Source organism: Glycine soja, chromosome 2 (assembly GCF_004193775.1).
Source record: "Glycine soja cultivar W05 chromosome 2, ASM419377v2, whole genome shotgun sequence".
NCBI lineage: Eukaryota > Viridiplantae > Streptophyta > Magnoliopsida > Fabales > Fabaceae > Glycine > Glycine soja.
Genome location: NC_041003.1, coordinates 44705197 through 44731415, shown reverse-complemented (window position 1 = coordinate 44731415; position 26219 = coordinate 44705197). Strand labels below are relative to the sequence as shown.

The 26219-nt window shown below is 31.7% G+C and overlaps 1 protein-coding gene across 2 annotated transcripts; it reads right to left on the bottom strand.

Moving 5' to 3' along the window:
* Positions 1-809: 809 nt before the first annotated feature.
* LOC114397358 (probable LRR receptor-like serine/threonine-protein kinase At1g06840) lies at positions 810-26219 on the bottom strand. 2 transcript variants are annotated; one of them, XM_028359418.1, is made up of 21 exons: positions 26036-26219; positions 25759-25905; positions 15958-16108; positions 15232-15303; positions 14962-15033; positions 14594-14737; positions 14384-14455; positions 14235-14306; positions 13029-13103; positions 12016-12084; positions 11782-11850; positions 11534-11605; positions 11232-11318; positions 9224-9292; positions 7711-8201; positions 6680-6838; positions 4622-4908; positions 4124-4175; positions 3626-3876; positions 2565-2699; positions 810-1778 (listed from the first exon to the last, which is right to left on the bottom strand). In XM_028359418.1, exons 2-21 carry the CDS (start codon positions 25862-25864, stop codon positions 1434-1436), a joined length of 2850 nt encoding a protein of 949 aa, XP_028215219.1. In that variant the 5' UTR covers positions 25865-25905; positions 26036-26219; the 3' UTR covers positions 810-1433. The 2 variants fall into 2 exon arrangements, with proteins under 2 accessions (XP_028215219.1, XP_028215221.1); XM_028359420.1 differs by having other exon boundaries at positions 4622-4905.

Sequence of the window (26219 nt, the reverse complement as noted above, 5' to 3'; positions counted from 1 at the left end):
ATTTACCCTTGTTGCAATGGTTATTCATTTGAATGTTATATATATCTGTTGGACATTAAGGAGACTCGTGATACATGTTAGATTTCAACTTAAAATCAATTGATAAACCTTTCTCCTTTTCAACTTAAAACCAACTGATACTAGTTGAAGTCGTCCAACAGATATATAAAATGTATCCTAAGAACTAAGACAGGCGATGTGAGACTTTCTAACAGGATGAATTTCTCCTTTTCATTTTTTTGTTTGCCTTTCTCTGGCTCAACAAAAAGGCCCATTGTATATTATGTATTCTTTTTAGTTGTTGTAATTTCAGAGTATCTTGAACTCAATCACGAGCCTGAACCTTGTGCATCATTAGCATATATGGTATCAAGAAGTTTAATTAGATATGCTTAGCTGGTTATTTGAAGGAAAAAATGCAGAATATGATATACTATTTATTTGGTCTGTGATTAGTAGTATATATTGTTTTTAATGATTAGCTATTTTTCATGTGCAAGCAAAAAATTGCCTTGGTTGAGGGTTTGCAGCTTTTCTGTGCAAGAGTTGCAGTGTATGAGGTTCACATCATGACATTGTCTATAATGTATCTCGCAAGTTAGTTGCATCCATGCTCTTCTTATATCTTGGCCCTCAAAATATATTTATATTTTAAACATAAACACGAGACAGCAAGACAGAGGGTTGGAACATGAATCGATGGAAGGACAGCTGTTTTAGCCGTGCAACTCCTTTAAAAGCTAGGATCTCTCTCTCTCTTCCTTTTAGTAAAGCTATGAGTATCAATCAGCAAAATGATGAAGTGGCAATTGAAGAAAATTCAAGTGGTTGATGTAGCAATGTCATCACTCATCACCTCTGTTTCAGCTATTACACATTGTAAATATATATATAGATGGGTGTACAAAATCAATATAATATAACTTACAAACCAGTTCTCTGTCAATTAACCTTAAAATAGGAAGCACACAAAACAAATTAACAAGTATAACTGAAAAATAGTACATTTGGTGGTTCCATTGTTTAATTCGCAGAGGGCTAAAATAGAATTCTGGTCCCTTATCTATATTTTAGGTTTCAATTTTGTCCCTTACAAGGTTTCACTTTGGCACCTTATAGTGTCTCTGTTAAACCAAATTGGTCCTTTTGTCAGTTTTTAGCACTGATGGTGTCAATTTAGGCGGATGTGACTTCTCTTATAGTTTACCACATGTCACCAAAATGATCAAATTAGTGTGATAAACTTATGGAAGGACCAATTTGGTGTAACTAAGAAAATTTAAGGGACAAAAGTGAAACTTTTTGAACATAAGGGAACAAACTGAAATCTAAAATATAGATAAGGAACCAAAATTCTATTTTAGCCATTTAGAGGGTATTGACATTCTGATATTAGAAAAACTACATTTATTAAAGCTGATCTTTTCCAACTTTCATCTTGGCCTAATGGTTGGTATCTTTCCACTGACAAGGTCACTACCTGACACATCTGCTGAAACAAAAGGAGTCCTGGTAGTAGATGAAGAAGAATGTGGATTGAATACCCTTCCAGAATCACTTGTAACATATTCTGCCTCCATAGCGTCGGTCTCAGTTAACATAGAACAGATGCTTTCAAGCTCTCTGGCCACATCTATCATTTTAGGCCGCTCATCTGGTTCATCTTTGCAACACTTTAAGGCTAAAGTCAAAAATTTATCCGCACACTCAGAAGGATAAGACTCGATACGTTTATCAACAACCGAAAATACTCCACCAGATTGGTATTCCTCATTAACCTGAAAAAAAAAAAGGATTTTTGTCAAGAATTATTTTATTTTCACATCTTAGAGATGGGAAGTGACTAAGGAACAATATTATGGAAAGTGATACAAATTATTGGAAACTTATTGACTTTAGAATATTAAATATCAGCATTATCATAGAAATTAGAATATATTGTACTACAGATTGACTTGCTGGTGGTAGGCTATAAGTTAGCTACTGATAATTAGGCTGAAGCATAGTTTCTAAACAACTCCTAATTATGCCCTACCCTTGCTTACAACATTGATTCATTGTAATCAAAGCTATAAATTAGGCTGAAGCATAGTTTCTGAACATGAAAGCTACAAACACTGTTCAAAAAGTAAATGGATGAGAATAATGATGGGAAGGCTAATTTTTACATATTTTTTTAACCTCACTCTGCAAATTTGTCAAGCAAAGAAACAAACCCTCACATCCCTAAAACAGGTCCGGGTAAGATTTGATCACAAACACAACTCCAGGGTTGAAACTTGAAACTGAAAAGACAAACAAACTGAGCTACATAGCCTTGTTTTAGTACCCTAAAACAATTTGAACCCGTGACTGTAATCACTGTATGAATGAAAAAGTGTAATATGAAGCAGCATAAATTAAGGCAGATTTTTTTTTCATTTAGGTCATGTCTGACAAATGTGCAAATAAAATTATAGAAATAGAACTATCCACTGCATTGCAACTTTTACACACAATTTTTACCCTCTAGCTTGATCAAATTACAAATTTCAGGAAGAGAAATCAAAGTTACCAAACCATACCTGTCTAATAATATTTTTGCCATGAAAGATTGGTGGCCTCCCAGTCACAAGTTCCAGAAATACAACACCAAGACTATAAACATCACTCTTGTCAGTCAATTTGCGAGTTAAGAAGTACTCTGGATCAAGATAACCCTGCACGTTTAAAACAGTGAACAAAAAATAGAGATTAAATCTTTTGAACACGTAAACTCAACCTAACTGATGTATATAAATAATTTCAATCATTTAGATGATTTTCAATTTTGTGTTCCGAAGTCCAAAAGTCATATTAATTTATTTTGATATTCTCTTCAGAAGTGTTGAGCACATTATCAACTACTAAAATGTACATGTCTACTAAATCTAAGTATTAGTAGACTGGTGATAAACCTAAAGAAAATGAAAATCAATGGTTTCTGTAAATAGCTATTCCAAGAGGGATGTAAACCTTAAAATCTAGTAAAAAATGTCTTCTATCTTTCTGGTCTTGAAGATTGGTTTGAGAAATAGACAGTTAAAGATAAAATATAGAATCATGATTTGTTGAAATTGTTTTACAGTCATAGCTAATTTGATTTTCAAATTCATATCCTTAGTCAACCATTATTTTAGATCATGAAAAAATTATACAAAAAAAGTTGAGCCTTGAACATAACCACTAATTGGTCTACCAACAACTTGCTTAGAATTTGGTTCAAAAGTTTAAGTGCTTGCATAAATACACGAAATATGTTTTCCTAGAAAGAGAGAGAGAGAGAGAGTAAAAACAGTTTATTCACCATTGTTTTATAATCTAATGGTTCAAATACACCTAATCTACTGATTACTGATCATTTAAAATGTAGGTTATCCCTTTTCAGATTTATAGCCATGTTATCTGTAAAAAGAAAGATCATACTTCAGTGGAATGAGATTATAATGAAATTCATCATAGTATATAAAACGGAACAACAGGAAAATGTTCAACATTTTCTTTTTTAAATTGTGTAGAATGGTGTCTCATAGTTTCTAATTTTATGCTGAATGTAGGCATGCTCAGTATTAGCATAACTAAATTAACCCGGCCATGAAAGCCTTACCGGGGTCCCCTTTACCACTGTAGATATATGACCAGGTACGTTTCCTTCGATATCTGGAACTGGGGCAAGTCTTGAAAGTCCAAAATCAGCAACTTTTGCAGTGAACTTGGAGTCCAATAATATATTGCTGGCCTTGACATCTCGGTGGAATATTGGAGAATCTACTTCGGTGTGTAGATACAGAAGACCTTTAGCAGACCCTAGAGCAATCTTCAACCTCATGGAAAAAGTAAGAGGTTTTTTTGAATAAGCTGTCATAAAACATTAAGTACAGAGTTCAGAGAGAAAACAAGAAAGGCATGCTTTTTCTACAAAAATAAAAAATAAAAAAATCCTAGTGCCTTTGTACTTCAAATTGGGAATAGAAAGAGCAAGGAAAACTTATACAGGCAAAACAACATTTGTTGTTTCATGACAGAGACAATGATAAAATATAATGGCCACTATAAGAAGTTAATAGACAATACAGAAAATTAGATAAAAGAGCAAAGGATTTACCAGAAAGGTTATCCCTTAGAGTTCCATTTGGCATGTATTCATAAACCAACATCTGCAAGCCCAAAGCCATAACTCACATAAGGAAATAAGAATTAAGGGATGCTAATTCATTTACATCTTTTTTTTTAAAAAAAAACAAATATTTTTAATATCAAATGTAATTAGGGCCTAACTCAATCCTAGAAAATTGACTTGTAAGATGAAGATTTCCCAAGCTTTATATATGGTCTCTTTTTAGTCCATATCTCTAGTCTATTTTTAGGTCCCAATTACGGTGGGCGAGGGGTGACCACAATTAAGGCGACTTTTGAACTGTAATCAACATCCTATTCTTGGTACAAACCATATCGTCATGGAACTAACACAAGACAGAAAGCTAATTGGATTTACAGAAATTAGAAATTCCAAAAAATAAATCAAAGAATAAAAAATAACTAAATATTTTACTATAACAAATTCTGTTGAGTTTACGTTTCTGAACTTTAAAACAAATTTTACCTGTTCACCCTCTTCATCACAATATCCAACAAGAGACACAAGATTGCGGTGATGTAACCTTGATAGCAACTGTATTTCAGTGAGAAACTCCCTCTCACCTTGCAGTGAACCCTCCTGTGCACGTTTTATGGCAACAACAGTACCATCTGGAAGAACACCTTTATAAACCCTCCCATAACCCCCTTGCCCAATTTGTGCAGAGTCACTAAAATTGTTTGTAGCCGCAGCCATTTCTTCATAATCAAATGCTCTTATATCTTCAATTTTTATGGAGATCCTTGATTCTGCTAAACAAATAGAAGACTATGTTTAACATATATCTCAATCAGCTCATTCTTATAAGTTAACAACAAATTAGATATGGTTAGCATCAGTAGTTCATACTAATAACTTTTTCATTCTGACCAGGAAGACAGTAAATTTAACTGAGAGCAGGTAATTTTAAAGTAGTATGACAAAAAATATAGGAAAAAGTATATTTGCTAGAAACTGTAAGTTAAATCTATGCGGCTCATAGATGAATATTTGAAGTAGAGTTTAAATTGTTTTTTACATTTGATAACGTAAATAACATGCATATGCAAGGGAGTGGCGGGGCGTTTGCACCTTCTCAGCCTTAACTGGGACCAGATTCATAGTTCATAACAAGTAAAAAGTACTAGTATTATCAGCGGACTTAATTATCAGGAATGCTGCAGTAAGCTGCTCTGATACATAGAGCATCTGAATGTTAAGATGTCATCTTGTTCATCAATTAAATAGTGGAATCCAAGTATAAGAAGGACTAGAAGAACTGGAATGTTAAGTATAATTTCACATTACTTTGTGATAGCGTGCTGGTTCAATTACTGAACCAGATGCATGAACTGCTCTAGTCCAATCCACCATATATATTCATACTTTTTGTAACAACGTTCATTATACTTTTAAATGAATCGCCATTTCAATAAATACAGTACATAAAGATACTAAATATTTTTTTCCATAAAATTATTATACTAAATATATATATTTTTCATAATATCATGTATATGTAATGGAATAAACTGTCTAATCAGATATTTATTTTCCATAGACAGACCTATCTCGAGTCAGGACATGATTAATTGCAAAGAGAAGGTTTCTGATATTCTGAAGATTATATTCATTAGCTAAAGTCTTTCTAAAGACACTCTAGTTAGAATTTGTTAGTCAGCATTAGAGAAGACAATATAACAATAAAATAGAACTGTTTGTTATTTTATATTGTTGGCAATATCTACTCCACAAATAGACGTTTAAAAATTGAAGAATGGTATCAATCCTGAAATCCAATCAACTGTATAACCAACTAAACTAAAGGCTGAACTGTTATTATACAGTACAATTCTGTAAACTTTTTGCACTCCTTGATAAACAACAGAAAAATTTCCTTTTAGTAAAAAAGTTATTGAATACCGAGAAGAAATAAACTAAGGAGGCCAAATGTAATGGTTGGAGTAGAATACTCACATCTTTAGGGTTCGTTTCCCCAAAACTTGGTATGGAATAGTGTTATCTTTGGTGTTCATGGTGTTCCAAATTTCGGGTTATTATTTTTTATATGCAGAGAGGCTAAAGGAAGTCTTGCCTAGGGTTTTTCATTCTCCTTATTTGTAACTAGAATTTTCTGTTTTGGAGGATCTGATATGCGGCCATAATTGTACTAACTGTCTTTTTTCTTTAATGAAGTATCTTTCTATAAAACACAAGGGAAAATCAGAGGGGCATATATCAGTGAAACCAAAGGTTTCAGTAGAAAGATGATTACACATGCTTCTTGCAGTTCTTTCAGGAAATCAATTTATTTCTTCAAAATATGAAAGTCCATGCCAACAGGAACAGTCCCAAAAGGTTAATATGAAAACATTAAGACTATTCTGAATGATGATATTTTAAAATTAAATTTAGAATATGGTGTCAAAATAAAATTATGTGCAGTAACATCTAGACTTCAGTTGGTGACAGCCAGAGAGCACTGAAAACAAGTCAAAGAGAGGAAATAGTAATAGACTAGGCTATTCATTATAAGGTACTCACCTTTTGTCCGTTTGGAAGGTGTACGATAATCTCTTGAGCGTATTCTTAATATAAGAATGGCAACAATTGCAGATAATGTAACTGCCAGGGCAATTGCACCTAAGACTATTCCAGCCAGTGCACCTTTGCTTATCCCTGAACTTGGAGAGGTAAAAATCACTGTGACAATATAAGCAGTATCAGAACAACCATAATACAATTTGCAAATATAAATTTCTGTATAAAAATGGCTATATGGCTCATACTATAAAGCAGTATATTCGTTAATGAGTTCTAGAGGCATTAACTTTCCAATTTTAACTGGCACTGCTTAAACTTTTAACTTGACACTTGACAGCAACACATAGAATGTAATCATGAACAAGGCATTGCATCTCAATTGTCCAATGCTGTTAGTTATCTCAGCACAGTTGTTTCATTTTTGTCACAGTATCTTTAAAGAATTACAATGAACAAGTGAATATAAACTTTGAATTTGAGGATAAGGAGTATACTAGCAATACACTCTTTATTATTCGGTAAAATTTATTAGAAACTACAAAATCGTGAGACGCGCTCATTAAATAAGTGAGACCTACCAAATTTTGTATTTTCTAATAAATTACAACCAATGATAAAGAGTGTGTTGCTAGCATTTCTATTTGAGAAGTAATCAAATAGATGACAACTTTCCCAGAATATCATAATTTGAAAAAAGTTGACAAAATGACCTGTACCCACACGGTTTCAGAGAGGTGACATATCAAATAGTAATAGAATTAAAGCAAAACTTCAGCTTCATAATTTTTGCTAACTTCGACGTGTGAAACATTAATTATACTAGAGAAGCCTAGATTTTTTACAGCAACCGGTGAGCTACTAGCTCAATGAAAGGAAAATGTTATGCAAATAATTCAATTAATAGGACTGAAACTTGAAATTCATACAGTAATACTGTTCAACCACCTAAAGACAATTCAACTGAGGTCATATTATTCAGTGTTCAACTTCCACTAAAAACTAGAAGATCATAAGAAGTTTCTGTGACTTACCATTTCTGTAAGGTTCCAGGAGAATGAAGTCTAGAAGTTCCGAAGGTCCAAACAAGTCATTGCTTGGAACATCAAAGTCTAGGAACAAGTTTCTGATCCGAATAACCTCACTTGTATTGAAACGAGGAGAGCTTCTATTATCAACATATATAGGAAAAACCATCAAGTTCATTCCCAACCGTGGGCCTTCTTCCCATGCAAAACTGTTAATGAAGACCTGACTAATATGTATTTTAAGACCACTTGACATCAAGCTCTGAAATGCATTCGTGTATATGCGGAAATCTGAAAATGCTGGACTTTTTAATCGATAATTAACAACCAACGGTGCAGCACAGAAACAGTCCACAGCGTATACATAAGGGGACGGGCATGCTTGACTGAGACAGCTAACGCTGAAGTTACCATTGATGCTACCGTCACTTTCAGTTTCAGGTCCACAGAACTGAACTAAGGTGTTATTATTTGAGCACATAGGATTTCCCAAAAGCCTGAAACATAGTAACTTTCAAATACAGTTATTGAATTGCGATCCTAATTCTAGTTGTGAATTGCCAAGGTAATTTTAATCACGAATCATAAGATTCACAGTTACAAACAAAACTTGAAATATATCGTATTAAGGTGTAGACTCAAAACAAAATCATAAGTCATAAGTTGTAGGTTAGGAATTAATGAAAACAAAGCAATGATAAAGCCAAACAAGGTGTGCATAGAGAGAGCAAGTGACTGTGTGAAGCATATGTTTTAAAAAATGAAAATTGAGAACCTGAAAATGGTGCTTAGAGTGAGTGAGTGACTGTGTGAAGCCCTTAATTCATATAAGTGAAATGAAAGCAATTGAATAATAAATTAGGTTGCATTCAATTTAAGCTAATTTAAATTTTCAATTTTGATGGTAATTGGTGAAAAAAAATAAAAATAACGAATCATGATTAATAAAATTGAATCATGTAAATCATATCCATGATACAGAATGACATCAATTCTGTTGAAATATAAACTTGATTTGGGCCCAAATTAATTATTTGGTTCCTTGGACTTAGTTATTTTGGGCTTAAGTAATTATGAGTCATGTTTCTAGAGAATTCTTGTAGTGTTTGGAGTGTCTAGATATTTCTTATGGTTGTAATATTCTCTAGAATACTCTTTGGATCTCTAGAGTTGAGAACTCTCTAGAATTAATGTGTCTAGAGTTCTCCTTAGAGTAGTATAAATAGAGATGTAATCTTACATATTTGTATCAAGCAAAAAATACAAAGTTTTCTCCTCCATAAAGAATTCTCCTTCCTATCAAGTTTCTATTCAAAGTCTCCAATATTCCTAAACACTTTTCCTAAACATAAAAAGCCTTATTTCCAACAAATTCATGCGTGTGCATCTTGATTCAAAGTCATTTGCAATTCACCACATGATATGAATTTTTGACTTGCTGATTCATATTGGTTCATGCAATTTGAATCTCAAATCATGTGATTCCCTATATACTAGTAATATAAGATTAGAAGCATACCAGAGTGTGACATTTGGAGGAAGACTTATACTGCCCGATATACTAGTAAGTTGATTATTTTGCATGTCCCTGCAAGATCACATATAAACCATGCTGAGCAAATCAGAACAATAAAATTCAGTAGCACCCATGCAGAAGATAAAACAAAAGCATAAAAAAACACACATGAGAATACATTATGTGATAGAACTGTATCAAACTTGTGAGTAGAAATACGAATCTTCGTTGATGAAGCCTAGTTCTCAATACTACCCCAATGTGGGTACTGTACCAAAAACTTAAGCTATACAAAGAATGGAAAATTCCCTGGATATTCAAGAGTTAGAAGACTCTTCTAGCCACAATACTAACATACCAACTACTCCTCTCAAGCCCTCTTCCTATTTATAGGCAATAAGCCTTATTATTTTCTTCTAACTATCTTACTATTAGCATCATCCTACACTACCTTCTCTTGGGTCAGAACAGTTAAATAAGAAAAACAATTTAACCTTGGAGGATTCTTACCCTCAACCTAGTTTTTGTAACATTAGGGGCATTCTTAGAACAAAAAATATGAAAAGAATAAAAGAAAGATGGGTGATGTAATTAGTAGAAATAGGAGATGTAAAAAAGTAATCCTTTGACAAAAAGTGAAGTGCTTTTTGTAACTCCAATACTACTCCTTTGCTTTCACCTACAGCATTTCTAATCACCAAGGTCTGGTAGATCTGGTGGTAATGACTGTTAGGAAGTCTCACATTGCCTACCTCAATTCTCGAGATATAGCTTATATATCTATTGAGCAACTTTACTTAGTGTTGATTAATTTTAAACTTAAATCTAACATGGTATTAGAGTCTATAACCTATCTTGATTCTTGCAAGGGTCACTTCAGCTCTTGAGTCTTTTCAAGATAACTCCTTGTATATCTTAAATTGTTCCTTGTATTCTCAAACTGGAATTTCTATTTGCTTTTCTTGTATGAGGTTTCTTCCATTATCCGAAACTACAGTTTACCCTCTGAAGCTAAAGATTCCCCATTTTGAGTCTCTTTTTCCCATGTTTCTTCATTGCACAATTCACTCTTTGATATGACTTGTTCTTGCTCCAACACCAGATTTTCCTCCCTTACCTCTACTCTTGTATGTCATGCATCTTGCTAAGCAAACCGCACCTCAAACATTCCTCGCTTCGTAATCCATCTTGTGATGATTCTTTCCATGAATTCTAACCTGGTCTCATTCTTGTTAGAGAATACGAGCTATATCTGTTTGTGCAGTAGCAGCCTAGTCTTTGTAGTAATGTAGTAGGTGATTTATTTTTCTCTAATTGTTTCTCGGTTAGTTAGGATAGTTAGTTATCAATCACATGCTGAGTCAGAACTGTCATTTTCTTCCTCCAGACTCTTCTCAGAGTATGAAATCTCTCTATATATGTACTCTCACTATGTTTTCAGTGTTCAAAAAACTCAATTTCAGTTTACTTGATCTGATTTAACAAGAACATTAGAAATCTATTAATAATTGTTCGCACCGTGTAATGCACTGGCACCTCCTACAACTCCTAGACGATACCAGTTGATAGAACATCAGATTTGTGAGTAAATATATGAATCTTTATTTGTGAAGCCTAGTTCCAATCCTTCCCTAATATGGATACAGAACCAAGAACTGACACTATAAAAAGTATAGTAAATTCCGTGGATATTCCAGGGATCCATAACATGACTCTCCCTAGCCACAATACTAACTCACCAACTGATCACCCTACTCCCCTAAATTCCTCTTCCTTTTTATAGGCAACATACTTTATAAGTTTATTCTAACTGTTTCAGGTCAGCTAACTATGGTGCATTTGGGAATATGCAGCCATCTGCATCTTAACACACACACATGTACTATCAGTTAATTTAGCTCCCCAATCACCATCTTCTTTAAGTGAAAACGAAAAAGGAAACGTATACACATGCTCCCATGTAGAGTTCTAGGAGGAAATTAAACTGTGCAATTATCATTTTAGGTCTTACAGGTGAAGTGTTTCTGGTCCATTTAAAATCCTGTCCTGCCAAATGGTAGATGGAACACTTCCACTCAATGAATTGTTTGCAATTGACCTGTCAGCAAAAGACAAGTGTTGAAAATTCATTGATTTTTTAGCATTTTTATATAATTATAAATTAAAAATATATTAATTAGGAATAACACAATATGATTTGTAAGATAAGGTGATATAGACTTAAACGTTTATATCGTTTGGTTTATGGTATTCAGTACTTGTTGGTGTAAGAGAAGAAAGGATGAAGAGAAAAAGAAAAAGAAGACAACTTACAGCTTCTGAAGACGTGGAAGACCAGAAAAATAGGATGGAATAGTTCCAATAAGCTTATTGTTTGATAAATCACTGCAAACATCTCCAGATTTCAAATAATGAATTTTATGAAATCTTTGTTATCATGTTTTGAAGATTTTCAAACCAGATATACTTAACATGAGAGGAAAATATCAACATTGAGAATCCAAATATTTGAATTCAAGAACAATAGATTTGTATATTATTTAAGAAATAGAGGTTCTTACATGGTTGTGATATTGTCTGAAAGCTTATTAGTAGGAATTGAATCATTCAATTGATTGAAACTGAGGTCACTGGAATATACACAAACAACAGTCAGTTGAAACAGTTATAGTCTTAGACTGACGTTTGAACAAGTAAATCTCACTCTTCATTATGTCAGGTGCACACACTTCTATTTTGGATCCAAAAAAGTAAGGCATAAACCGAGTTGAATGCAAATGGGATAACCAACTTACAGATAAGTAAGCTGCGGCATTGTGCTCAAATCAGGAATTGGTCCTTGCAAGTTGCAGTTCCTAAGGCTCCTGATAAAACCAAGTAAACCAATAAGAACATATATATAATCAACCTTACACTTTGTACGTTTCTCCTCACCAAACCAAATAATTAGTTTTTGACAAGAAATTTTATCAAGTGATTCAAGTGGAAAATATAAAGGAGTGGCAATATGGTATACTCCAAAGAAAGAAAATGGAGGAAATAAAACTCTTATAAAATGATTTGGATTCAGATAAATACAACAGTATCAAAGCATTATTGTGAATGACTCATAGCTGTTGGGAACCAAAGAACAGAAAATAGAGAGAAGAGAAAAATAATATTATTGGTTGAACGAAAAATCTACTGAGCAATGAAGAGAAGTCTCTCCTCCAAGCAAGGGTTTCCCCTTGTAAAAGGATTTCTCCTTTCACAGACAGACTATCAAATTCACAGAATAAATCCCTCTAATCTAATTTTCCCCTATTTATAACATATCCCTTCTAACAACTAATACACTATCTGACTGTGCCCTTATTTATCCTAACAATTTCTCATTAAATTTTATAAGATAAAGAAATCAAGATAACAAGATCATGTCAGTAGTTGTTCATAAAACTAAACGTCTGTGTATCAGTGTATGACATTATTTCTTTCTCAATTTTGGTGTTCAACCGAGTGATCAACAACTGTCTAATAAATATCAATTTCAGGAAACAATATCCATAATTTTGTATTTTTTTAATTTTGGACCTTTATTTTTAAATTCATTGCCAATGTTTAACTGAAATTCCTTTGTACATGAAATCACAAACATTTAACTATCTTAGATTGGTACTTCGAAACATTCCTAGCATCTTAAATTTAAATTCCTTCCCGATGTTTAACTGAAGTTCAGTTGTACATGAAATTACAAAGATTCCCAGCACCTCAGCTCCACTCATTGTACAGTTAACATACTTACAAACAAGGGATCACAAAATGAACTTACAATTTCGTCAATTTGGACATGCTGGCATAAGAATCTGGAATGCTATTTCCACTAAAGTTGTTGTTATCAAATTGACTGCAAGAACAAGAAGATCCATGAAATACTTTAAAATCTCATCACAAAGTAAAGAATATTTATTAAATCAGTTGATATTATAAAAGCAACAAACTTCAAAAAAAAAAATCAAAAACTTTTACAATGACAATAATGGCAACTTTCCAGTATTCAATCCATTGATTTGGTCCAGTTTATGATATATGGAACCTTTGGCAACATATTCACTACTTAGAGTTTTACTATTTAACTCTAGAACTTCACTTAGCAATACTTATATGTAATTAAAACCATAAATTGGATCACCTGACATTGTGAGAGTCTTTTGTTGTTGTTGTTAGGTTGCATGCTCTTAATTCCAATAGATATTTGTTGAAACATATATTTAAAACTATTAATATTTCATGGTGTATACCATTCCATATAATTACCTTAATTAAGCTGTTTGATTAGACATTGATAATTCCATAGTGTGCTTTTTTGCTTGCTTACAAAAAGAAGGTCTAGCTAAAATCTGGTGATGGGTGGAAGAGGGCAAGGCCAATTGAAAGCAAAGTGACCCAAGTGCAATTTTTTTGTTTTTGAAACATGACCCAAGTAAAAATTGAACTTCGTCAAAGTACATTCTCTTCCCCCTGCCATGCTCTGCCTCCCCCCTACAAATTGAACATTACAGAACTGCCACTTCGTAACAATTTTCCTATCTTTTTCCCATTTCTACTTCACATTTTTTTTTCATTTTGATGGATCACATATTATCTGTGATTTTAAGAAACTCTATGTAAAACAATTCTTCTTGAGTTTATGCTTGCTTCAGAAAAATGACCAGTGGCTAAATTGTTTATGGTAGCCAGGGAGCAGCATAACATAAATTTTCCATCTTCTAAATAGTAGCCCATTTGTTAAAATAATTCATGGAAAATCTTAGCTGAAGAATATATCTGAAAGAAAATAATTAATTTTAATGGTACCTTATATATGTAAATTTATGGAGCCTAGCTAACATGTTAACTAAAAGGTAAAAAGAAAACAAAAATAGCTTCAGTTCCTATATTAAGAATATGTGTCATATTCATCCAAAACAAAATGAAAGCCGGACGAGCTTAAGAGACATTCATACACACGCGTAAAACAAAGAATAATAAATCATACACAATCTTTAAGCTTGGCATCTCAGAGAACTCAGAGGGGAGATATCCTGTTAAGTTGTTGTTGTCAAGAAGACTGCAAGTCCAGAAGTACATCTTGTCAACCGAGAAAAATATGTCAATAACTGCAATCGTGTTCAATAAATAACTTACAAGTGACGAAGACTTCCTAAGTTGGAAAGCTCTGGTGGGATTTGGCCACTAAGTGAATTGTTGTTCATGTGACTGATCCATTAGGGGAAAAAGATAAAGCATTACTTTTCTTTCATTTCTTAAGCAAGAATAACAAAGGTAGAGAAACAAAAGATTTCAAGTAAAATAGCATTTTTTTAAAACCGAAGTAGTCCTTATAAAGAACCTTACATATGTACAAGGCTGCTTAGTTTTGCAAATGATAAAGGTATAGGTCCGGTGACATTGTTCTGATCTATTTGCAATCTATTCAGGAATGGAAGAAATCCAAGCTCTTCTGGTAACTCACCTGTTAATTGATTTCCATTCAGGAGTCTGCAAAAACTTTATTTAATGAGAAACAAAGCAGAAACCTTCTACCTCTCATGTAAAAATACAGGGCATTTGTTTATAATGATTTGAGTTATTTTATCCTACAGAAACTAGTACTTTAACTTCAATTTATTTAGAAAACACTATTCTGATTTGATACAATTGAAAGTTTGTTCTTGCACTAATATGAGTAAAATGACTCAGAAGGACAATTCATTTCAACTTACAAGAGTCTCAAAGGATTGATAAAGCCAATTTCCTTCGGTATACTCCCAGTTATGTTATTCCACATAAAGTCCCTTTCAAGAATACAAATCAAAATCATGATTAGAGGAATTAAGAAAGTAATTGCAAGCTCCTACAGGATGAAAATATTCAAAAAGGAATCAAGTCTACTATATTCTTAAGCAAAAAAGTGCAATCTAGCAATTGCAAAATTGAAGTTGTTCATATGTAACATGTTTGCATTAGAAACATCAATGCTGCTACAGCCTTACAACACTTCTAGATAAGCTAAGCGGCCAATCTCCGGTGCCAAAGTTCCAGACAAGTTCAAGTTCAGTAGATGCCTGCAGGCAAACAAAAAAAGTTTTCAAACAAATGTGTCAATGCAAGCAAGAAAAGACTCATCCACAGCTTATATACTTGTCTATACTATATTTGATTATTATGCAATGCATTAAGTAGTATTGACTACTATTCTGATTTGATGCAATTCATGAAGTAAAAGATAGCTAATGATGAGTAAGATAAATTTGTCAAACAGAGATTATTGTGCTTCAAGTTATAGTGAAAATATCATACAGAATGGTGCACTTATAGCTTATTGTTTTCATTGTAGTCAGTTGACTAGTTTAGTGTTGAGTTTAGTATACTAACTTCTCTAATCTAGTCAATTGATTAAGAAAGTTTGGGCTCAGAAGGGAAAAATGTAAGAGAAATACCAACAATGCTCTCTATGATACCCTCTTTTCAACACTATGTGACTGGATGAAATTTGTTGAAAATAACCAATTTTTTAGGACTTCACTTATCATTTAATGATTCTATCTCTTGATTTAGATAAAATTGATGATTTTCAACAAATTCCATCTAATCACAAAGAGAGTGTTGCTAAGATTCCACAAAATATAAATGAAAATGGACCAACAAAATGTATGCTTATACATCTTAACATGGCTTTTACAAGAAAAGAAACTTTAAGTAAAAGATTGAAGTCATACAATTGTAGAACATGTAGATAGCCATCGACTAATGTTGTATTGGAGCACATAACCCCTGTCCAGTTAGATGTACATGGGTCTCCACGATTCCAGTTGCTCAAATTTCCATTAATATCTATCAGACTTCCCTTTATGATTCTTAATGCGTCAACTGCATGATAATGCAAATGAAGTCTTACATTTATCAATAAAAACAATGAAAGCTCATTACACAAACTTTTACAAATTAAATTCAACATATTAAACATTATTAGATCACATCGTGTTGAGTATACTCTACTCTTAAAAAGTTACGCCTGTCTTTCTTAAACATTTCTTTGTTTAAATTTTAATTTTAAATTTTTTTTAATTATATATATATATTCTAAAGTGAAAATTTAATTTGGGTAGTTGATCTTATCAAACTTTCTCTATTAATTATTTTTTTTATAAAAGTTGAATTTCATCGGTCTAACTATATATTGGATTAAAATTCTCGTTTAAATAGATTATAAAATGTTATTCAAGTACCATTTTTTAAAAAAAAGATTATTTATATAATAAGTTTAAGTACTATTTTTTAGATTATATTGCCAATTTTTAAGTTATTCCTTTACGAAAAAAATTATAAAATAGCTCCCAAAAATAAAAATTTAGTTTCGAAATAATCGTTTGTACCGTATGTCATTGCATGTCTGCATGCAAGTTTTACCTAACAGAATTCCTGTTTGATCATTTTTATAAAATAGAGTTCATTTGAAAGGAAATAAAATAGAGTTCATTTTTATAAAATAGATAAATAAAGAAAAATAGAATAAATAAAAGGATCAGAGTATCGTAGCTATAAATAGAGTAAAATGACGGTCTCAATCTCATTAACCGTTGGATCATCGTAAAATTTAAACATGTGGTTCATAAATTATTTTTCCACCCACCCACCATTGGGATTTTTGTGATAATGTCTAAAGTGGGGAGAAATATTTCTCGCACTAAGCTTTCTCTTTTTCAGCAGACACCCCAAACCTATCCCAGTAAAACTGCGATCCCAGACTTGTCAACTGTTGGATCGTCATAAAATTTGGACACCACCTTCGAAACCCATTTTCACACATTATCCCTATTGAGATTTGCAAAATAAATTTTTTGCAGAGAGAAACTAGTCTCGCACATTGACAATAAAATGGAGGCTATAATTTTTTTTCCTTCTCTCTAATGCTTGAAAACCCCTAACAGAACAAACAGAGGAAAAACTTGAAGAATCTTAGGAAACTGCCAAAGACACCGTTATCACTACCATACTACACACGTGAGCCCGCTTAGAGATAAGGGATAAGTTTATCGCAATTGGGATTAGAATGAACATGTGTATGAATCCTTAGGGAATCAAATTGAAATTTATTTTGGGATGTTTGTTGTATTGTAATTCTTCATGTATGATTATAATTACGAGATTGTAATATTGAGATCATGAAATTATGATTAAATTTGTGTGTAAGTGATAAATTGAATATGTGATGAATTGTGAGATAACATGTTGCTTTGAGATAATAATATTATTATTGAGATTGAGTATAAGTGTAAAGTTGAACATGCGTTGATTTGTGAGATACACATAAACATGTGATATGTTAAAATTGTAGACATGAAATTTGGTTGTGAATAAGTGTGTGGTTAACACTTGATGTGACAATATTTGTATTGTAGCTGTGAATTATACAATAACCCGACTCGTGTTTACCTTGAGAAAAGTGTTTATGCGCAATGTTAAAGGGAAAGTGTAAGATTCCTAGTTAGGAATCTAAAGTGTTAAATTGTATCGCAATGTGTTAAACGTGTTTGAAACACGAGTGTGAGGTCGTGGGTATTGTATAATTCATAAGCAGTGTCTGCATGCAAAAATTATTTTAGGGGTTGGACCTGAATCAGGAAGGTAAGGCCCTAACGGATTCTTCGGAGTTTAGGTCTTGGGGGTAAAGACACTCGGTTTAAGTGCTCCTTTAAGCTTATGTTGATCCCATATGGTTGAAACATTTTCATAAAATAGAGTGACTCTGACTGGTCACCTTATGATTTTACTTAATGAAAGTGACCTTGACATACTCATTGTGTAGCGTGTTTTGTTATGTAGTCCTAAACTCCCCAGTGTGGTTTTTCACTAACATGGTACCACATTGCATATAGGCTTGAGTCTTAGTATAATTGTTGCATAACATCTGCTAATTGTTTATTATGAAATTGATGAGTGTTGCTATGTATTAATTCGAGTGTGTGAATCATGTGTAATGTGATTGGTGATTGAAAAATGAATTTTAAATGATAAAGTGGCGAAGTGATGTGGATTGTATTAAGTTGAGTTATGTTATAAATACTTCTATAATTTATTTTGATCATGTCTTTGTTTATTTGTATTTTTTTAGAAATGTGATAACTCACTCCCTATGTGTTATTTGTATTTGGATCTTGTGATTATCTTGAACATTGTGTTCGTGGGAACAGATGACTAGGTGAATGACTTTAAAGAACCTCGTGCTAGAGAACGCTGGGATACAATGTTATGATAGGATGTGACATTGAAGATGAATTTTTATTTTAATTGTATGATATTATTTTAGTTTATTTTACCTCGCTGATTTAACAAAATTTCTTTTGTAAACTTTGACGGCCTTGTTCTAAGTCGGATATGTTTTTAATAAGTTTTATTTGATAATATTAAAGCGAATGTGACCCTTTTACTCACATGGGCTCCTTTATGTTAATTGAGTAAAATCATTTTAGTTAATTCTGCATTTTTATATGTTTTTCTTATTTATATGTATGTCGGAGTAGAAGGTGTCACAACTTCAAATTAAGCACCATTAGGCAATAACCAATTACTTTATGTAGATGTAAGAGAAGCTTTGTCCCTTTTCATGTTCTTCAAAATTGGGGCTTTGAGTATTTGTGATTTAATAAGTGGTGATTTTGTGTTGGAAATATGAAATTGTGTGTTAAAAATTGATTAGAAACATATAGGTAATCAATCTTAAACCTCCTTGGTTTTGTAGTTGATGTTTGGGGTGATTTGGGGAAGATGGAACCCTAAATTATGCAAAAAAAAAAATGTGATTTTTGTCAAGCTCTTTGCGCTAAGCACAAAAATGTTTGTGCTAAGTGCAAGTTTTCTAAGAAAAAAATAGTCTCAAGATCCTTCATGCGCAAAAATTTGTACGCTAAGCGCAAACTTTTCTAAGATAAGAGTAGTCTTTGGACTCTCCATGCTAAGCACAACAATTTGTGTGCTAAGCGTGAAGTTTTAAGCTAAGCGCAAAAACATACAGTGTTAAGTGTGATCTTTTAGGAAAAAGAAGTGTTATGTTTTTAGTAATGCTTGTGAATGCAATGACTTGAAAGAGCCTTCGAATGTAGTTAATGAATGTGTGTTTAGAGCTTGGAAAAGAATATTGATGTTGTATGGCTTTGTAAGAAATATGATATTGATATACTTCTTATTTTCAATATTAAAGTGATCTTTTAAAGATGTGAAATGATTTATTTATTGTTGAGACTATTATATTGATGATAAGATAATTTTGTATTGATGAAGGATTTAGGTTGTGTTGGTTGATTTCTTGATGATGATATAAGATGTGGTTGAGATGATGTTTTATTATTAGAGTTGACTTTATGTTGAGATCATAAGAGTCTCTCATTAATATGAGTTTTTGGTGAGTTGTTTGTAAGAACTCAAGGTGTTAGAATGTATTGTTATGCTTATTGAACTATAGATGTTGTTTTATTATTAGAGTTGACTTTATGTTGAGATCATAAGAGTCTCTCATTCATATGAGTTTTTGGTGAGTTATTTGCAAGAACTCAAGGTGTTAGAATGTATTGATATGCTTATTGAACTATAGGTGGATTCATGAGTGTGATGAACATATGAATGGTGAATATATGATACTATAACCTCTAGTGGTGTTGAGTTTTGTGAATGAATTTGTGATGACATCTTATTGTTGTGGGTGATAATCTAATTTTAAGAATCATCCATATGCGTGAAAGGGAATTAATTATATCTTTAGGAAAGATTTTGTTGTTGATGGAAAATGGTATTGTAAGAAGGGTAAGTTTCATGCCATAACTTTGTCTCACTAAAGCGACCCAGGGGTCTTTCCTAGTGAGGTATCTTCCTGAATATCATCCCTACATTTTGACTTCAAATAACATGTTAAGGTGTTCATAACTACTTCCCAAAGGAATTAGTGACCCTTTCAATGTATATAGAATGCATTGTTAATAGTGAAACTTGAATCCTTGAGACAGACCATGAGAGAGATGGTGGGTACTGTTTCGTACCTCGAACCTTAAGGAATCTAAGTTTAGTTGTTGTTTGTGAGTAGGCATGTAAGTTGGTAGTTCTAGGAAGACCTTCAACCTAGTATTAGAGGTTTTCGTGGTGGCTAACGCTGAAAGGGCCCATAGAATAGATGGGTGGACAAACTCCTAGATAGGTTATAAGGTTAATGCATACCTTAGAGGTAGGTCATTACTCACGCTCATTTATTTTCGATAAACCACACTTCCTCTGCAAAATTAATCTAGGTTTTCCAGTATGGTTAGACTATAGAATGTGACCATGTTAAGGGGTGTGTTTAGATTATTCGCTCATGTAATGTAAATCTCCATGGAATCAAGTCTGTCTTTGGTGTCAATGATTGAAAGATTGATGATGATAATGTTTAATGGATGAATCATGGTAATGATGATTGATTGACTGGTGGTATATAATGATTGAATTTTGATGTAATGGTTGATGATTTGGATTATTATGAGATGTTATTTTATATAAATTTCTAACATTTATGCCTTAAGTATGATTTCCGAATATTATGTTCTATATATATATGATGATATTTTTTTATGCTTTAATTGTTAAGGTGCATATTGTTTTAAGTATGTTTATATTTTGTAAGCGTTTGTGTGGCACATGTGTTTGTAACTGAGGTGATCTCAAACTTTGTGTTCATGTAAGAAAATGGTTAGGAATTGGATCCTTCCGCTAGAGGTATCATGGATGGGCATGCTTGGACGTGAAGATGTGATCCTTCTTCTGCTTTTCTTCGTTAGTTTTATGTGTAGTATTGAACAACTTAGGTATTTAAGATTGATCTCTTTAAGAAGTTGTACATGTATATATAGATATGTGTTGAGTTATTTTGAGATTTCATCTTGAAGTTGATGTTTTTAGCTTTTGGCTTTTGAGAATGTGAAAAGTTCACAAGTATTTTCATAAATAAATTAATGGAGAGTTTGAAATAAAGTAAAACAAAGACTTACACTTTGTTAGTTTTAAGCCATCGTGTGTAGTGACAGTGGGTCGTTAAAACTAAGGTGGGCTAGAGGTGACCACAATTTAGGTGACTTTCCAACACTCTCTCTCAAGCTCAAGGTTACTCGCCTAGAGCGTGATAAACACAAATCTAAAATAGTCTCTACTCTGATATCATGTTACAACATGGATTTTAACCTAACTCAACCCTATAAAAGTGAGAATTGCTCCTTACTTATATAATTTATATATCTCGCCATTATTTATGAAGCTTCAACATGTTCTCTTTTTTCCTTGGCTACTCATCGCAATGTGGGACTACAACACACCTCTCTTTGTCTAGGACTACTTTTCATGACTAAGGTGGGCTAGGGATAACCACAATTTAAGTGATTTTCCTTTAGAGGAATTAACACCCAATTTAGAATGATAAATTAACTCACTTTTGTTCAGAGATTGTACTTATACTTCATAAAATCTTATTTTTCAATAAATGCTTATGATGTTTAAATGATAGATTATTGTAAAGAAGATATCAGGAATGGTTTTACGATTTATATGAGGATAAAAACATTAAAGCAAAAAACCTTCACAAAATGAACACTCACAAGATCAATAGTTTATGCGACTTTATTCGAGTTGGGCAACTTATAGAAAACATGAGTTTGTCATTTACATATAAAACACTTAGGACGCTATGTTTTTTAAAACACTGAATGCATACATTAACAGGGAACATTAGATGTCATTTATTATAAAAGCATTTTCAACGCATCTAAGGAATAAGATTGTATATCATTTCGTTGTATATTTTACATTTTTGTTGGATATCAAAATATAATTATCTTTTTTATCATCAAAATTATGAGAATCATATTTTTTAAAGGGTTAGATATTTATCATCTTTGGTTTCAACATATAGTTATTTCCATTTTAATTTTCTTAACTTTTTTATTTGTTTTTTTCCTAGAGAAAATAAACTATGCTTAATATGGAACTCTAAAATAATTTTATATTATTATTTAATCTAAAATAAACTTATATGATAAAAGTGATATTAATGATAATTTTTATTGGTTAATAGTGTAAAATTTTTTACACTAATCATGTATAGTCATTAAATTATATTTATTAAACTTTTTATGTCATTTTAATTCTTAATGTCTAAAAGTGGTTAATGAGCGATGACGTACCTTTTGAAGATTAGATAATAAATATGGTACTTTTAAAGAGAAATATATTTTTTAAACAAAAGAAAAAAAAATCAATATGAAATAAACTATTAAAACTCTATAATTTTACAAGAACTAAATAATGAGTAAATAAAAATTAAAAACTTTAATATGTATTTATGACTCAGGAAAAGGTCTTTAATGTTTATTTATGACTCAGCGAAAAGTCTTTTAATGTTAAAAGACTTTTCGCTGAGTCATAAATAAACATTAAAGACCTTAATCATAAAGGAAAGATTTTTCGTCAAATCATAAATGATCTTTAAAGATTTTTTGTCGAGTCATAAATGATTCTTAAATTGGTAAAATCATATATGGATGTTAAAGACTTTCTGAATCATAAATGATTATGAAAAACCTTTCGTTGAGTCATAAATGAATACTAAAATAAATATTTCTAATAAATAATGTTTGTTTTTCTTTTCTTTTAAATATTCACATGGACTATAACACAATCTCATGGTAGACCCATCATTGCTACTTCCACTAACCAATTCATAAAGAAGGTAAATGGTAACTTTTCCGACATTAAGGGTGTGTAAAAATTAATTCAATAAAAAAATTAAATTAAATTGATTTTAAACTGATTTTGAGTTGAACTAATTTTAAATTAATTCTAAAAACGGAATCATTTTGAAATTAGTTTCGGACACTTGTGGAGTTAACAGTGACATTCCACATCAACAACGAGATTCCAGGGAACCCCAACTTTGTGTTCTCCCTTTGGTGCAAGAGCCCCGACCTCATGCTATGATTTGACCACAACACCATCTAATTAATCAACCCTGATCAAGCTGTTAACATTTTGATTTGATGGTTTTGAACTAGGTTTGATTTTTACTTTTTCCCCCTTATTTAGATGTACGATTCTGATTTGGGGGATTTTTATTTCCATTTTGTTCCTTATTTAGATTTGAGATTCTGATTGGGGGTTTTCATCTGAGTTTCATTTTCATTTTTTTTATTAAGATATAGGAAAGTGATTTGGGGTTTTTCTTATTTAAATCTAGTTTGATTTTATTTTCTTATTTAGATGTTTTTGATTTTAATCTCTTTTTTTTCTTATTACTAGAAGGATATATGAAGTTAGGGTTTCCCAAAATGCATGTTGGTGCTAAGTGAGCAAACGATGATGGACGTTACTTGAAAGGTTGGGAATAGGGTGTAAAGACAATCCATAGAACCACAATTTGTTAGAATGATAAGGGCGATATCGCTTATGGTGGTGAAGAGGTAGAGGAGGCGGTCAGGCAATTACAGTTTACCCTCAGCATGGATGGGTTGGTGACAGTGGCGAGATGACAGGTTTACCATGAGATTGTTTTGTGGATATTTATAAGAGAAGAAAAAGGAGCATTACTTATTCATAATATAATGATTTTATGGTTCATTCATGACTTGACAAAACGACTTTACACATTAAAAAAAAAAAAAAAGAAGACATACCCAAAAGAGTAAAGTACTCCTTCAGTGCTCTTTCTCTTGGTTGGTGGTCTATTAATTTTGTACACCGAAAAGAGAAGCTATATTCATTTTGTGGTATAATGTTCCAATGAACATGCGTAAATGTACAAGCTATGACGAATGAGCTTCCTAGTTCGGACCCCTAAAATTGAAATGACACACACAAAAAAAAAAGTCTTGGAGACGTGTATGCGTCAATATTTCATCAGGGTTTGATTTTTTTGTTCTACTTAATTATTAAGATTTGGGGATTAGCTTATTTAAATTTGGGTTTGATTTTCTTTGTTTTTCCTTATTTAAATGTGGTTCAATTTCGTGTGTTTGTTTGCTTATGTAGATCTGCTTTTGATTTCGTGACATTTCTGCAGTTTAACAGCAACACAAATAATTATATTTTAAAGTTTAAATTAAAAACAGAATGTTGACGATAAAAAAATCACCATCCATTGCGAATCCGATCCATTTGACACACTAATGACATCTATAAGAAATTTAAAAAAATAATTTAAATCCAATAAATAAAATAATAAATAAATTAAAATTTGGAAAAACAAAAAAATAACTTAAATTTGAGAGATTAAAATTATATTTAAGTTAGATTCAAAATATCCCCATTACTTCCACATGTAAGGTGATAAAGGTTGCTTTCTTTTCATTGACTAAGTAATTATTACACATATTTATAAGCATAATTAATATAAAAAAACGGTATGTTAAAAAAAAATTACAAAAAATAATTTTATTTAATTGTATTTATAAACTAATACTACTGCAATCGTCTAAATAATATTGTTTCGGATAATTAATACTACATCCTTTTTTTATCGACAATAAGGATAATTAGTTAATTACATCCTAATCCTAAGATGTGTGTATCCATAATAATAAATTAACAAATCTAAAAACATGTTCAGATTTTACATCATATTGAAATAAGGTTGACACAGTACATGTTAAATTTTGGTGTTTATAACTTTTTGATTCATTACCAAACAAATTCAAATTCAACTTAATATTTTTGAAAATAAAAATTAAAACATTTTTGTCTGATTTCAATTGTTCAATTGATTCATTCTTAATTGGTGAGACCTACTACACTACTATTTCTCACGATGTTCACTCATATCTCTATCTACCTCTCCACCTCTTATATATTTCTCTTCAACCAAGCACATTTTATTTCTACATTAATATTACTCACTTATCTCTGCTTATCTTTATTTCCATTCACTTTATTTTTCTTCTCTCTACTCAACATAGCACAAATCCACATGCATAAGATATTTTGTTTGATTCCATTTTTTTTGTCATAAATGAGTTTTTTCACAGAATTGATTTTTTTAAGTGAATATGAAATTATAATTTTACAGATCATTTTAATCTCTAAAAGTATAAATTGTTGACAATTTAATTAATTTTTAAAATAACAAATTTTTTTATTTCATCCCTTATGATTGACAACCAATTTAATATTAAGTTATTTTTTATAATCAATTTAATATTAAAATTATAAATTTTAAGAATCAATTTATCATCGATTTCTATTCTTTTAAAAATTAAATTATCATCTATTTACTCGTGACTAAAATAATCATTTAGCTACTGTTTTATAGGAGACATGGATATCATGTTGACAATACTCGTCAAAGCAAAAGATAGAATAAAATAAAACTCATTTGTTAACACACGTGATGAGATTTAACATATAGCCCTTGCCATGTATATAGAGAGAATACCTACCACTTCAAGAAACCCTAGTGAATCATAAAAGAGATGCAAATAGAATACCAACTAGAAGAGAGAGAAAAATGAGTATACCTTCAGTGGGGTCAGTGATCAGACCAGCAGCCAATAGGAAATAGCAGCAGAAGCACAAGCACAGAACAACTTCTTCACACTTACAACCCTTTGAAAGATACATCATATATATCCCAGTGAACTGATCAGTAGGGTGTTTTTCTTGCTCTGGTGGCAACAAAACCAGTTAGAAATTAAACACTCATATTTATGAACCCCTAGATATGCTTCTAATAATTCAAAAGCCCTTAAGCTATCAAGCTAAATAAAGTAGAATACAATCTCATGGAATACGTACCCTTTTAAAAGCCAATTATCCCATGTATACATGCATATTTCTAAGTGCAAAAAAGTTAGGCACAGCAGCTATTAAACCATATATACCCTATTTACGAGAGAAAACAGATGCTCATGCTGGAAGAATAATACAACCACAACAGAAGTCAAAATGCAAAATGTACGTTTGTAATAACTTACAAGCA

Bases quoted from the DNA above. Each gene is read 5' to 3' on its own strand.
- LOC114397358 (XM_028359418.1), bottom strand. From the start codon at position 25,864: ATGATGTATCTTTCAAAGGGTTGTAAGTGTGAAGAAGTTGTTCTGTGC. The intron at 15,034-15,231 runs GTAAGGCTGTAG...TATTCTTGAAAG, and splicing joins TTAGCTTATCTAGAAGTGTT to GGACTTTATGTGGAATAACA. The intron at 6,839-7,710 runs GTAAGTCACAGA...ATATTGTCACAG, and splicing joins CCTGGAACCTTACAGAAATG to TGATTTTTACCTCTCCAAGT.